Source organism: Rhinolophus sinicus, linkage group LG15, assembly GCF_036562045.2.
Source record: "Rhinolophus sinicus isolate RSC01 linkage group LG15, ASM3656204v1, whole genome shotgun sequence".
Lineage (NCBI taxonomy): Eukaryota > Metazoa > Chordata > Mammalia > Chiroptera > Rhinolophidae > Rhinolophus > Rhinolophus sinicus.
The window spans coordinates 1,391,966-1,407,664 of NC_133764.1; the positions used below are offsets into that span (position 1 = coordinate 1,391,966).

Consider the following 15,699-nt stretch of genomic DNA (forward strand, 5'->3'; position numbering starts at 1 on the left):
TCCTCAGCAGGTGATGACACCGGCTCCCGACTCAGGATGCCACTCTCTGCCACTCTTAACTGTGCAAGCCTGGGGCGAGTGACACCTGCCACGCCTCCAATTCTTCACTTGGGAAACAGAACACCCTCCACGGGGTTTCTGTGAGGGTTAAGTGTGATGTTTAAAAAGTACTTAGCACAAGTGCCTGCTCCCCAGTAATCCAAATAACTGGTGGCTTCAAGAAGCTTCTCAGCCTTGTGAGGGGCATTCCGCCTTGCTCTGGTGAGAGTTGCTCCCCATGAGGACTAAAGCCACTTCTGTAATGAGGGAGAGTCCTCGGGGCCAATCATGGCTGGGCAGGATGACTCACTAGGCCAACTGAGCCCTTGGGGACAGATGCCCGTTCCCGAGAGGACTTACTCTGCTTTCACGTTGGTTTAGCTACGTGATGGGGGTGCAGAATGGAAGCTCTCACAATTTGTTCTGCCTGCTCTAAGCAAGCGAACATTTTCCTCCCAACTACCCAATACCCAAAAGAGACATCCTACTATGAATTTCTCAGTACAAATACCAAGATGACCCCAGAGCAGAGCACAAGTTCTTTTAATCATACTCTTGAAAACCATCACAAGTCATAACATTGACAAATGCAGCAAAGCTTCCACCTCCCCCTACCCGTGAGGAGCCCGTGTCCATTTCAGGCTTCATGTTTCATGGTATTTGGTCAGAGCCTTAAAACCGGCCCACACACTAGGCCGAGATGTCAAGACAATAACTGATTCAGTTAAATAACAGTCCCAAGGTAGGCGTCTAATAGGCGACTGCCCACTTCAATCCAGAGCCTGCTCTTCTGTCCGAAGCTACTGGAACCTGACATCTCCCTCATACCTCCCTGAGCTCCCAATAAGCCTGCCATCTTCTGACAGGTGGCTGCAGGTTGGCATGTACCGAACCCCTGCGAAAAACGTCTTCAACCAACACCTGCCCACAAGGCCAGTCGGCGAGCATCTGTCAGGGCCCTGAACTGGTCAGCAGGTTATGGACTCATTTCTAGGTCTAAACAATACTCGCTTACTGTGCTCACCGTAACCTTGAGAGGGAAGGCAAGGGCACACAAATAAGATGTCCCACCTGCAGAAAACGAGGGGGCGTTTGCACACATTTTATGAACCAGGACTTGACCCTTAATGTCTGGGTCTAGCTCGTCGCACCTCAGAACTGAATCAGAGCTATGCGGTCCCACCTGGCCAGGTACGACCAGAGCCGTCACCCAGAACTGCCCTTCTCCGAAGGCAAAGTGCACACGAACCCCTATCTGCAGCGCGGCGATGTTCGTGGTTGACTCTACGAGCAGGCCAGAGGGGAAACGTTTCTTACACCAGGACAACGGGAGCCTGAAACGCCGGAAGAGGCGGGGTCTGCACACCTGGACGGCTGCCTGCGCCTGCGCAGAAACCACGTGTCCTCCCGCCCGCGGGAAGCGCTGTGGGGTCTGAAGTGGTCTGGTCCTTCTCAGGCATTAAATGGCTGCCTGAGCCGCCGGAAGGTGACAGGAGACAAAGGGAGCAAGCGCTGAAGGTAACGAGCACGTGTAGGTGTTGGAGACCCCGGCACAGGGGCCGGCAGGCAGGGCTCGGGGCTGTTACAGTCACGGGCTCAAACACGAAAGCAAACAAAGTGTTGCGGGGAAAAGGCTGCCCTGGAGTCTGTCGGAACAACGCTCGCTCTCTCACAGCCTTCCTTGACCATTTAAACCCACGCCATGTGACTAGAGGCCTACTCTGTCCAGTGAATTCTATGCAAATGTTTCATGATTCTGCTACAACAGAACAAGGTGTAGCTGGTACATATTTCACATCCCGGGACCGGAGGAGAGGGAAGGCAGGAAGCACGGGAGATGCCTCCTTCCCTGCTGAGCTCCTCAGATCCCAGAGGAGCCCAGCCCCCAGCAGGTGGCCCCTCCCCAGGGACAGGGCTAGGGTCCTCCAGCCCCTCTGCAGCCTCCAGAAACATTCCTCCTCCCACAGCAGGCACTCCCGTTATTATGCCTCTAGACACGCGGATATACACAAGGACGCCCCCCGGAAGCCAAGCTCCGGGGCTGGCTCCTCCCACAGTCAAGGCCAAGTTCAGCTCAGGAAGCAGTACAGTAGCCCCTCCCTACTCAGCTACGAAGTTCGGGGCTGGGCTGGGAAAGAAGCCCTCCCCAAGGGGCAGTGAGGTCGCCTGCTCCTCCCCTGCTCTCTCGGGCCTTCCCCGAAGCCGCCTCGTCTACTCCTTGGGGATCTCGAACATGCAGAGGCTCTTGTACTTTTGCAGAAGCTCATTCTTGGTCCTGACTTGCTCGCGGAGGCTGTGCAGCTGTTGCTGCTGCTGCTCTGGGCTCAGGTGGATGCCAGGCATGGTGCTGATGACCTTTCGCATCTCCTGGAACTTGGCCTTGAGGGCGTTCAGGTCCTGGTGGGTGTCCGGGCTGTCCTTGTCCATGCTGCAGGGGGCAGAGGGCAGCCGTTAGCATTCACAGCTCAGACACAAACGCCCCCTGGCTGCAGCCCTCCGGCCGCACAGAACCTGCTGTCTTCCTACATTCTCTCTTACAACGCCTTGTTTTCTGTCTGTCCCCTTACTAGGCTGCGGTCCCCAGAGGACGGACCGGCTCTTTCAGGCAGCCGGGGGCAGGCCCGTGAAGCGGCTCAGCAAAGGCGCCCCAGCGCCCCTCAGGGCCCGTGCAGCCCTTCGCATAGCACACTCTCAAACGAGATGCTTCAAATCTATTTGTTCAGAGGCAGGGACTCTGTCTGCTGTATCCTGGGCCCTGTGGGCACTCAAGTAACGTTTGTTGAAAGAACAAATGCTTGGCAAATAAGTTCATAAATTTCTGTTGAATGAACAAACCATTGTCAATATCAGGTGACAAATGGCAAGTAAAACCTGCTGAAATCCATTTCTTCTAATATGAGCCATTTCCAGGCCAAATCAGGAGACTATCACATAACAAGAACTAATTTTAGTTGACATTGTAATGCTTGAGTCTGTTGCTATAAAGACTAATGTCCACAGAGCTATTCATAAAATTTAAATTGGTTACAAACGATTAGACATTTTCCAGCAGGTACGAGCTCTTGCCTCCCAATCACATAAACTCCACACCTTCAGGTCGAGCCTATTTTAAAGGCAGGATCATTCCCTTCACCTCACAGCTATTGTTAGCTGCCCAGAGAGCCACGCTCCCTTGTCACTGCTAAAATGAAAAGAACAAAAACAAAAACCTTCACCTGAGAGCAAAGAAACGGACTGCCAGTTGCTCCTATACATTTTTGAAAAGCTAGTAACTGGCTGAGCTTTTGAAAACAAGCAGCTGAAACAAAAAACTAAAAGCCAATTCAGTGGGCGGTTCTAAGTCATCCACTGAGGTGTACGAGGGGAAAGCTGTCAATGATCATTTGTTTTTCTTTTAATAAATGTTCATCCCTGACGGAAATTTCAACCCAGATGGTGCTAATTCATATTATTCATCATTTCTCTGCTTCTCCAGACAATACCCATCTCTCCTGACGACCTGTGGGTTATGGCTCACACCTGGCAAATGACAGGCTCCCAGGGCCTGCTCACTATTTATCAGAAGCTCTACCTCCGAGCAAGAGACGGAGAATCAATCCTTTATTCTGCAGAATGAATGGCAAACATTACTCATTGTCATTTGATGCCCTTAATTTAGGTATGTTCACAATTAATGCTGTGCCTCATGTCAGTTTCTGGGGAGGAGTCCCTGGTTTTCCTGCTTTCGAGAAGGAAACAAATAGGAAACACCTTTTAATTCTTCTAGGTCTTGGCTCAGATCCACAACTCTGGACAGAATCCATGTGGACTTCTGCAATCGTTATATATGGATGGCATGTATGTTAACACATTGTTATGGATTAATGTCCCAAGGAAATTTCGAAATTAAAATATAGTTTTAAAAAGACTGATTCACATAACCAGTCCAGAAGGATGCAGTAGAAATAAACAAACAAAAATACATAAAACAAAAACTTGGAAGTTATGATAATCCAGTAATGGAAGCAAACATAAATTGGCCCCAAAGAATTTTTAATTCTGGAAGTAAAATGTGGGCCATATTTAAGATGCTCATTTCTGAAAACCCCCAAATTTCAAGAATCGCCCATGCTTTACCAGGTGAACTTTCAGTTAAGGAGACAGGCTTCAGATAACAAAGAAGAAGCCTTATGAAAAGCCTGCCTGGAGGGGAGGGCAGCTGAGCTGAAAGGGGGTCACGCAGCCCCCAGCAAGGCCGGCTCCGCGAGCTTCTCAGCCTGCCCTAGTTGTGGAACCCTGTGACGAGGAAAACACTCTATTCAGAAACTGGCTCCAGCCAAGCGGGAATCTGCTCAAGCCCAAAGAAAAGAGACGGGTCGAAATGCTGAGTGAGTAAAAGCAGAAAGCTCCCAATGGGCCTGCCTTTGTACACAACGTCAGTCACCACCCAACTTCAGAAATGAAAAGAGGAGACTAGGCCAGGTCAAGAAGCATGAAAATCATACAAGCCGAGGACAGGTTAGGGCACTTTGGTCCCACCTACTGTCGTTTTTATAAAGCAGACAAAAATATGACTGTGATGGCTTGACTGACAGGCCACTTCCTGACGGTCTTCTGTGCACATCCTGGGTGATACTCAGCATCATTCCAGCAGTGGACACAGACATTCTGTATTTGTGTCACCAGACTTAGGGGCAAACACCACAGGCTTAGGTGGGTGAGTCTAGGAAGGATGCTGAGTATAGGTGCTAATAAGTACGGCACGGGTTTAGTTTTTAGTGTATTAGGTTGGTACAAAAGTAATTGTGGTTTAAAAGGTTAAAAATAATTGCAAAAACCACAATTACTTTTGCACAAACCTAATATATAGGTGCTTTGGGACTTGAAAATGCAAATTGGCAACAACTGAGCAAAAATACATCCACTGGTAACGTAGAAGCACAAAGAACCCACCGGATCACTGAAGCCAACACCGCGCAAACCTGAGCATCACTTCTCCAGACCTCTTGGTGGCATCTGACTGGTTCCCATTTCTTCCTCCCCTAAACTTGCATCCCCCTCAGCCTCGTGCGCCCGCTCTCCTGGCTGAGCCATCCAGGGGCCAGGCCTTCTCACCCTCTTCTTCTCCCACGCTGACTTCAGTGGCTGGCATCTTTCTAAAATGGTGCTGTTGTTATTATCACGATAGTAATAGGTGCTTGAGAGACAAAATTCAAACGACAGACCCCCAAGGCTTAGAAAAGGAAAGTCCCTCTAATGCCATGTCCCAGAAATAACCTGTTAACAAGTGGTATATGTTGTTTCCGATTGCTTCAAAATACACAGCAACATGCAAATACACATAATTTTATTTGTTTTGCCAGAAACATGACCATACTGCACACATGGTTCTGATTCTTGCTTGTTTCCCTGAACAATGCATCGTGGATGCCTTTCCATGTTAACACATATGCATTATACAGCTCAATTGTTTGGCTGTCGATGGGTATTTGGATTTTTGCAATTTCTCAGAGTGGCAATGAACATTTTACACGTACTCATGTATCTATATGTACTTGCGCAAATATTTTGGTTAAGATAAATTCTCAGAAGGATTTGTGGGTCAAAGGTTATGTATATTACAATTCTGGACAGATTGCCACATGCCTTCCCTGTGATGGTGGACACTTGTTCCCATGCCATTCACATCGGCCGTTCCTTACCCAGCGGCCAGCTGTACTTCCCTGCTCCAGTTCTGACAGCCCCTAAAGAGCCTTTGGAAGAAGGGCTTTGAATCTCGCTCAGACCCTTGCTTGCATCTGCTCGCTGAGTTACACGTGAAAAAACATACTTTTTAGGGAGGAATAACAATTAGTTCTACTGTTAGAAGAATTTTGAAAAAACCACTGCGCTACGCAATAGCCCCAAGTGTGGTCCTCCACGCCCACCTCTTCAGACGCCCCGCCTGCCTCAGTCCTGAAGTTCAGCTTCCTTGTTCCAACACTTACCAAGGATTTTCTCCTTGGAGACCTGCCTATGTCCCAACTGAACTCACTGCCTCCACAGCATGCCCGCCTCAGATGGAGGGCGCCTCACGCACACGGCTACCGTGGGCTAGAAAGCCGCGCTCGCTCCCACGTGCCCTCATCCAGCAGCCTGTCCTGCCAACCCCATCTCGTCTCCACCTCCCACCGTCACCAACTTCCCGTAGACCCAGGCCTCCCCCGCCTTCTAATCCCCTTTGCCCACCCAACCTTTCCAAACCTCAAGTCTGAGCTCAAAAACTTCAGATGGTTCGCCCACTCCCAGACAATACCTGCCCGGCAAGTTCAGTGTGAAGGGGGCTCCAACCTTTCCAGGCTCAACACCCCCCCCGCCCCCCCAAGACCCGATGTACTGTGGGGCCTGCGTCCCAGCAGGGGCGTGGCAGGTCACGCTGAGTGAACACAGAGGAAGTGGGAGAGGAGAGAAGAGGCTTGTAACTCATTCTTCCAGTCCACACATGCTCCCCATCTGGGTGCTCGTTCTTTTCGCTGAAGGAGCAGAAAAGGAACAGAGAGAGGGCTGCAGTGAGATACGTGCAGACGCCCCGAGGAGCAGCGGGGGCGCTTCTTGGCTCTTGTGGGGCTGCTTCCTCCATGACTCAAGGCCAGGCCTCAGCTGGCGCGGAGGGCTGCTCAGATTAAAACAGACACTTGTGCGGGAAGCAGCCGGTCAGTAACACCCCGGTTTCCAGCGAAGGAGTCTTGCCAGGGCGCTGAGGTCTTGCTGACCCGCCGCAACAACAAATGCATTTGTTTCCAACAATATGCCCCGGCTAAAAGGTTAAAGGGCCCAGGAGCGTGCTCCTCACTTGAACTACGTCTGCCGTGCCAAGGACCATGGCTCCCTCTACCTACCCAGCAAAGGAAAAGATACTAAACAGTGAAAATGTAATTAAAAACTATGTACATACCCATGTTGACAGAATACTTTTACTAGGTGAGCCAAAACCATCAGGCGAAGCAATGACAACTGCGATTCACAATTCCTAGGCTGGGACACTTAGCTCCAGACTCCAATTAGATTTGGCAAGTTTGAAGGAAACAAAAATGCTAACTTTCCCTGCTCCAACAGGCCTCCTTTCATGCCTCCTTTATTATATACCTACTTCTGTAATGTGGCTTCCATACGCACCAGGAAAGGTGGCAAATAGTTGGGATCGGTAAGATTTCTCACAGGCATAAACATGAGATTTTTCTTTTCGCTTTCCTCATTCTTTGAAACTAACATAGAAGTGTAGTTTTAACTGTCCGCTTAACTATGGGGAAGATACTAGGAAAGCGCAAGTGCTTTGGGCTGGGAAGCTTCTCTCTACCACCAGCACCTCAGCCAAAGCTGCAGGAAGCAGCTCTCCAGGGGGAGGAGGTGGCCTCTGAGCAAGGCCCTGAAAAATATGTGGCATTTCCCTGGGCAAAGACAGGGCAGGAAGACACTCGTGCAGGGAGGCTGGAGTGTGCACAAGTCTAGATGACTCCACAGCCCCCAAAGGCACTCATAGTTCAGGCAGGAGATTTGAAGCTGACCTGCAGAGACCTCTGAAAAGTTGACAAATTGGAAAGCAATTTGGAAAGAACCTGGAGCCCTACAGATTTTTGAGCAGAGAAAAATTAAGCAGTTAATTAGAGATAAAGGCAAAGAGAACAATTAAGAAGTGATTATAAGATCAAAAATGAGGTTAGAAGACCTAGACCACGAGTGGTATTAACAGGCTTGGAAGTAAAGCTGCAGATTAAAGCCTAAGTGTTCCACTAACCAAAAGCATCACGCATCTCAGGACAGGCTACTAGGAAACGGGCTGGGAAAGGTAAAGACACGACAACTAAATACTATAAGAAAGACGACAGAGAGACCAACCTTGAAAGTCATGTACCATGAAGATTTGAGAATTAAAACAGTTTGGTACTGGAAAACATTAATAGAATGTCCAGAAGCAGATGCGAAAACACGGGAATTCAGTGCATGATGGGCGACAGCTCAAGCAGGGAAAATAATAAATATTCAGCAACAGCAGTGGGGAGATATGATTACGTGGGGAAGAAGCTGGGGCTCCCCTCACTCTTTCCATCAAAATAAATTCCAGAGGCATCAAAGAATTAAAAGTAAAAAATGAAACCTTCAAAGTCCTAGAAAAAAGGGATCAGTATCTACCATATTATTAGAGTGGGCAGGCCTTTCTAACTAGGAGAGGCCATAAAGGAAAATGTTAACAAATCTGCCTACATAAAATGATATGCTTCTGAACAGAAAACGAAAAAAGAAAACCCAGGAACAAAGTCAAAAGAAAAGCGACAACTCAGAGAAAGTATTTACAAAATACTTAACAGACAAAGGCATAGTTTCCTAACTGTACAAAGAGCTCATAAAAAGAGGAATGACATAACAGAAAAATGGGCAGTTTATGGGGGAAAAATACAAATGACACAAAGTTGCATATGAAAAGATGCTTTACCTGATATAAAAAACACAGATTGATACAATGTATCATTTCTGACCTATCAGATTAGCCAAAATTAAAAAGTTAACGGTGATGGAAGAGGTGTGGGAGAGACAGATAGACTGCTGGTGAAGCATAACGTGGTGCATTCTTTCTGAATTTGCTAACAGTGATCAAAATTTTAAATTCATGTACCCTGTTGCTAGAAATTTAGCTTTCAGAGACTCTCAAGACTCTCAAGCCGGCACCTACAAAGAGATTCATTGCAGCACTGACTGTAACAGCAAAATGCCAAAAACAATTGAGTGTCCTTGAGCAAGGAACTGTTTAAATAAATGGCATATTCATAAAATGGAGCACTATGCAGTTCTGAGCGGAGGAAGGGGGTTGGGAGAAGCTGAGGGAGAGGCTCCTTGCCATTTTATATCTATGAGTGCTTTCTGAATACATCTAGCACGTTGTTTTTAAAATGCTTTTTGGGTCACAGGTTTATGGGCCATTCTAGGTTAACTGAAGCAATCCAGTCTATAGGACCATGTTTTGGACAAAGAGCTAAAAAGATGCAGCACTTTAAATTTAGCAACAGCGATCAAAATTACAAATGCGTGTACCGCCCGCTCCAGCACTCTCCCTGCTTGAGGATTTGCCTCATCACACACGTACTCAAATACAAGGGTGCTGACCCCAGCACTGCCAGTAAAAGCACAAACTAGAGGACACCTAAAAGTCCGTAAACAGAAGGCTAGTTACATAATTTATGGTGCAGTCATCTTACTGACGGAGACCTTCATGTGAGTATGCAAAGGTGTCCAAAACAGACTATTAAGTGAAAAAAGCCAAGTACAGTGTGATCTCAATTTGTACAAAGTTTTGAAAAGACACGGATATGTAATTCCTGGAAGGGTCCTTAAAGTATTAACACAGCAGTTACCACTGGGGAGGGACTTAAGGGAGGATTCCTTTTTTCGTTTTACATGTTTCTGAATTTGCAATTGTTGCTTTTTAAAAATAAAATGTTTAAAACCCCCAATCATGTAGTGCTCTGAATTTTTACAAGAACAAGAAAGGCTAAACTCATTTCAGCTTTTAGTTCCTTATTTATCCCCTGGGCAAGGAGTAAACGGCCAATGAAAGGGCCACCGGGAAGCTACAGAGGAGGGAGACCAAGGGCCTGGGTGGCCGAGCCGTCCCTGCCCTCATCCCTCACCAGGCCTGCCAGGACGGTGACCTTCCTAACTGGCTTCCCAGCCTGTACGCCGAGGTGCCACATCCACCTTGGGCACGAATCTAAGACTCCCTGGTTCGAAAGCCTCACTAGCTCCGCGTCCCTCACAGGACGAAATCTCACTCCCAAAGGGGGATACACTGTCCTCTGCATCCTGGCTTTTCCTGCCTCTCCAGCTCACCCTTCCTACCTTGGATTTGTGGGACCTCCAGGTGTTATGCTATTTCTTGGTGCCCCCACCCCTTGCTTTCAGAATGTCAGACTCATCACTGGCACCACCCCTATGAAGCTTCCGACCCCACCAGGAGCCACGAGGTCTCCCCCACACGGCCCTTACCAGTCTCTCATTAGCCTGTAAACTCCAACATACGGAGGCAGGCGCACTTTAAAATCGGATCCTAGTCCCTTTTCAGGGTTCGTTTCTCTCCTCTCTGCGCATACCGTTTCCTTCACGTGGCTTTTTCTGCTCCTGTTTTGTCCTCTCTTACTAGGGGTTTTCTTCATATGCTTAGTGACCTTGGCTATCCAGTCATATGAACTGACTAGGTTCTTTCTTGGGGAGCCCCCAATCACTTTTCTCTTGGGCTGGTCAGACACTCAAGAGCATGTACCTCTATTGTCTCTGGCTGCCACTCTAAAAGCCAGGTGGGGAAGGCGAGGGTGGGGTCTCAGTGCTTGCTGTCCCCCCAGACCAGATACTCTCTGGCTTATTCTTTCCTAAGAATACATCTTGGGAAAGAGCAACCCTTTAATTGTCTTCCAAGATGGAAGAAGGGTAGTCACCTGTCTGCTTAGAGCTGGGGGAGAGAGCCATGGGGGTCTTCCTCTTATAAAATAGACTTTTAAGTAATCCTCCTGTTCTGTCCCCCTTCACCCCTACATCCAGAGGTCCCTGGCACTGCCAATTCCTGAGATTTGCGGAGAGGCCATGGTTAAAGGCAGTTACTTCAGGCTGCTTCTTGGGGGGGGATGGGGGGGTGAGCCCTTGGCCATCTGCTTTGTGGCAATTAGTTCCTGCCCTGTTCTTTTGGTTTTGTGCCTAAAACAAAACAAAACAAAACAACTCTTCACTGTCCTTTTAGAGGAAACAGAGACAAACACGTAATCCACCTACCATCTTTCACCAGAGACTGCTCTTGAGTACAGCTCACAACAATCTTATGATTTAAGTATTATGAGTCCCATTTTACAAGAGAGAGAGAGGCTCAGAGAAGCTAAGTTGTGTGACCAAGGTCACCCAGTCAGCACAGTACAAAGCTGTAATTTGAACCCCCTGTTTGAAGTCCATTATTATTATTCACATATTAGAGATAAGAAAATTAAGGCCCAGAAAGGTTAAGGATTCACCAAGATTCCAAGGCGAGCAACAGCGTGAGATTTTAACCCAAGGCCATCTGACTTTCAGGCCATGTTCTCGCTAGTGTACCTTACCGCCCCATCTTTCTTTTTTTAATTAAAGTGCATTGGGGTGACAATGGTTAGTAAAGGTACATAGATTCCAGGTGTGCAGTTCTGTAACAGCATCTATACACCACATTGTGTTCACCACCGTACATCTGTGCCCCATCTTTAAGGCCGGCTCAACCCAACTGTTTTACTGGGGCTCCAGAACATACTCCCGGGGTGTCCGAGAACTGTCTCCAAGAAAGTGTGTATTTTGTTTTCGTTTTTCTTCACACACGTATTTGTAATCTAGCCCTGCCCTGGGACTGCAGGGCCCGCATTCCGCTGCCTGCGCTCTCACTGCTGCAGAGAAGCGCTACGCGATGATCGCAGGCTACAGGGAACAGCGTGTCTTTCCCTGTACAGTGTGTCACAGCCAGTGAGGCGAAAGGAAACCAGGGCCTAATGTGAGAGCAAAGGACATGCAGTTGTCTGAGAAGCGGCGGAGGCATCAGGTCATCAACCCACACCAAGTGAACCTCGTCTGGCTGAACTCAGGGGGCTGGGTCACTAACAGCCAACACGTGCATGTCGTGTGTCGCAATTGCACTTCAGCAAAACACCAAGAGCACATATATGTTCACCTGAACATTACTAGAATAATAATTTTAATTTACTTTGTCTGGGTTTTTAATGGTTGAATAATTTACAAGCCAAGGGGTTTACACCAAGTATTATGTGGCTATAAATAACATGACAGTAAAAATAACTTAGGCAAACACTGGGATCAAGGAGACTTTTGGGTGTGGCTTTTCGTTTCCTTACAGGGTCAGTTTGGAAACGCAGGCGAACCTGAAGAAGGGCCCAAAGGAGGCCAGTCACCCGTTTTGATACCGTGTTAGAACCAAGTCAGTGCTACAGGATCCATTCTGCCGGGCAACTTCTGTATCTTTGTCTTCTTTAATGTTTCCCATTGTCACCCACCAATCTTTTTGAAATGTGAGCTCTTCCCGTTCGTGTCTTTTCCCTTCTAACTGGTAGCAACGTAGGGACGAAAAGCTGGCCCTTTTACCGCGCGTCCCACGGCCCCAGGCAGTGTGCGCCACCCAGGGAAGAGGACCCTTAGCTGCTGGATCTGTCGGAGAAAGGAAGCTGAAACTGTGTCGCAGGTGAAAGCCCGAGGCTCAGGGAAGCTCGCCTTGCCCCGCGTCACTAGGGAGCGAAGCTGGACGGTCTGACCGCAGAGCCGGTGCCTTTAGCCGCCAAGCGGCTTCACAGCTAAGAACATCGCCCGCCATCCACGCGGCGTCTGGCAACTCTAGGGCTCCACGCACGTGCTGAACTCACGGAGCGACTCAGTGAGGTCCTGGGAACGGCCTCCTCCCCTCGGGGTCTCAGTTTCCCCATCGCTAAACGGGGTGCACCCGAGAGCACCCAGGCCTGTGCAGCTGTGCAACGTGAGGGGAGAGGCCGGCGCGTGGCGGCGGGTGCTCTCCGGGGCCCTTACCATTTGATGATGTTGTGAACCAAAGGTAAAAAGGAGTAGGTCTCCTCCTTCACGCCCGCCGGTGACTGAGGCCTCGGCGCCGCCGGCGGCTGCGGCTGCGGCGCGGCGACCGGCAGCGGCGGCTGCGGCTTCGTCTCGGGCAGCGGCGGCTCGGCCGGCGGCGGTAATGCATCCTCAGCCTGTCGCCCGGAGGCCACCCCGGCAGACGCCATGGCGCTCCGGCCTCCGTCAGTCCGCGGGACCCGACGCACCTGCCGGCCGCACGCGTCGCGGTCCCTCAACGTCACTTCCGCACGCCCGCGGGGGGCGGGACCTGTGATCGCGCGCAATTGGGCGCGGGGTCGGAAGGCACGGGGGCGGGGCGGAAGGCACGGGGGCGGGCCGGATGTTACTAGGCAACAGGTGATTGGCAGGTCTAAGATGGCCGGGATTGGGATGTGAAGATAACCGAGTTATTAAACAGTCAGAAATAGATTTACTTCAGAAATAACATCTGATTCCTATTCACTTAACGAAGAGGGTCCAAAAGCAGCTAATGGAGGAAGGCTTTAGATAAATAAGGCTCGGCATGGCCCAGCCCTCAGAGAAGGTCTCTCAAAGAACCAACTTGAACTGTGAGCAGAGTAGACAACGCTTACCAAGCACCTGTTACGTTAAGGCACTGAGCCCTAAGGGCATTGAGAATCCAGAGGGGAAGGACCTACAGCCCTACACCACGCAGGAGCCTCCAGGAGGAGAGGCAGCAAACCCTGATGGAGCTGAGAGTGCGAGACCCGGTGCTAGCCCTAAGGACGCAGAGGCACAGGAGTAAAAGCTACGCCCCTCAAAGTTCTGCAAGGCTGGTGTCATGCGGGGCGTCATACAGGGTGGCCTGCAGGTTCTCTGCTCCCACTCCCCACACAAGAACGCAGGACATGGTGAGGCCAAAAAGGAACACCCACGGAGCCATAGGTAGGGGAGTCATACCACTATATTCTCTCTGGCGGCACTATACTCTCACTGGAGGCTGGATCCACACTGTCCGCAAACCCGCCATCCACGCTTGCCAGCCCAGCCACCATCTTCTTGCTAGCCCCCATTCTTCTCTCTGCTAGTGTAGCCATGGCAATTATATTAGTGGCCAATGGCTCACTGGTTACAGCTGACGGCCAACTAGCCACAGCTGATGGCCATCCAATCACAGTTGATGAACATTTACCACCTGAGCCAGCACCTGTCTATGTGAGGCCGAGAGTCTGGAAACTGCTTTCTGGGGCTCTGTCCCCACAGCTGGATACAGAGAAGCTAATGATTCAACATTTAATATGCATCTTCTGGACGATAGATGATGTACTAAATGTGGGGTCAGGGGCAGGAGGCTGTCTTCACTAATATAAAGCAGAACGGGATTCGTGCCAGGAATAAATATCATATCCTAGAGCAAAGTCAACGCCGGGTACTCTCCATACCTGTGTGCCCGTTTCTTAAGCTCCTAGGCCCCAGTTTCCTCACCTCTAATACATTCCTTAGCTCAGGGTCACGGCAGAGCCTAAACTGCTTTCTAATTTCAGATCCATGGTTATCTCCAAAGGTCTGGTTTAAGGACCCTCTAGCATCCTAGGCCAAAGTGGGTAACCCTCAAAGTGGGTTTGTGGTTATGTTCCTCAAAACAAGTATAATTTCTGGGCAATGGGGACACCCATCCTAAGCCTAGTTAGTGAGTGGAAGAAGTAATGAACTAGGAAAGCCCCATTCTTCCTCAGTCTACCATCATGAGCCTTAAAGAGAGGTAAGGAAGTCCACATTCAGGTGGCAAGATGAGCGGTAGCACTCCAGAGCAAGGGACTGATCCCAGGGAAAGCATCAATGGTGACACTTGCAGATGCCTCAGGAGGGATTTATGGAGACAGATCCCAGGGGAGCAAGACCACAGAAGGAAGCAGGGATGTTGGAGTGTATGCTGTAGAGAGAGGCTCTTTAGTGAAGGGCCTCAGCGCAGCTTTCTTCAGCAAGAGTTGCCCACAGCACCCCAGAGGGAGAAGGCTGCAGGGTTTTCTTCCTGTGAACCATGGACCTCTCTACCTAAGGGAAGAGTTCAAGAACCCTGGTGGAGAATGGAGGAGAAAATCCTGTTGGGATAGGACCAGGTGTGCTTAAAGAGACTGTATACCCTAGGAGTCATCTGGGGAAATAATGATGATGTTATAGTAATAATAATAATGATACTACTACTGCTACTAATAAAAACAGTAATGACCACAACTGCCGTGGAATGAAAGTAGGCGCATAAACAGAGTCACAATCACCTCATTTAATCAACAAAAGAGCTCCAAAAGGTAGGTATTAGTATCTCCATTTTGACGAAGGACCTTACAATAACAAAACTAAGGCTTACAATGGTTAAGATACTGGCCCCAGGGCCACACAGTTTGCCTGACACCAAGCCTATGGTCTTAACCAACACATAAGAAACCTTGGGTCTCTACCAGTTCTGTAACTTCATGATTCGAAATGTTAAAAGTGAAATTTGTATTCAGAATTTGAAAAGCAATCCAATATTCATCAGTAATATTCCCATGGCAATCGCACGTCATCTTTTCCCTCCCAGTGTTTTATAACTTAATTACAAGCCCCAATTTTATCATTGGCAGAATAATGAGGACATCTCTTTTTAAAAACAGAAAAAAAACCCACTTTAGATATAAATAGACATGGCTAAAGAAAACAAATTGAAAATGTAGGAAGCATAAATGAGTGTGGTGCATTGACAATTTGCCCTAAAAGCAGTTAATATAATTAGTGGCAAAGAGTAAAGCTGGCTTCATAACATTGCAAGCCAGCGTCAAAAAAAATACTACCTGTGCCGGTTTCATTAAAGCTAAAATTGCCACAACAAATGTGTGTCTGTTCAGAACCAGTCCATTACAAGTTGAAAAAGGCAAATGCTCTATTGATATTTAAGCACTGTGTATTGTTAGAGACATCACCAAATTAAGGGATCTTGTTGTCCTTCCCTAGGCAAATTGACACTTTCTCGCAGGGCCTTTCCAGTCAAGCTGGCAGTTACAAGGTCAGGCCGTTACAGCCAGTCTGTCTGACTTCAGTCCCAGCTCAGCCTGCTTAAAATTACAT

At 48.8% G+C, this 15,699-nt stretch overlaps 1 protein-coding gene across 1 annotated transcript; it reads right to left on the reverse strand.

Annotated features, from left to right (window-relative positions):
• Positions 1 to 565: 565 nt before the first annotated feature.
• Positions 566 to 12,876, reverse strand: MED9 (mediator complex subunit 9). The gene is made up of 2 exons (XM_074320785.1): positions 12,589 to 12,876; positions 566 to 2,467 (listed from the first exon to the last, which is right to left on the reverse strand). The coding sequence occupies exons 1-2, from the start codon at positions 12,798 to 12,800 to the stop codon at positions 2,251 to 2,253; spliced, it is 429 nt and encodes a 142-aa protein (XP_074176886.1). The 5' UTR covers positions 12,801 to 12,876; the 3' UTR covers positions 566 to 2,250.
• Positions 12,877 to 15,699: the final 2,823 nt, after the last annotated feature.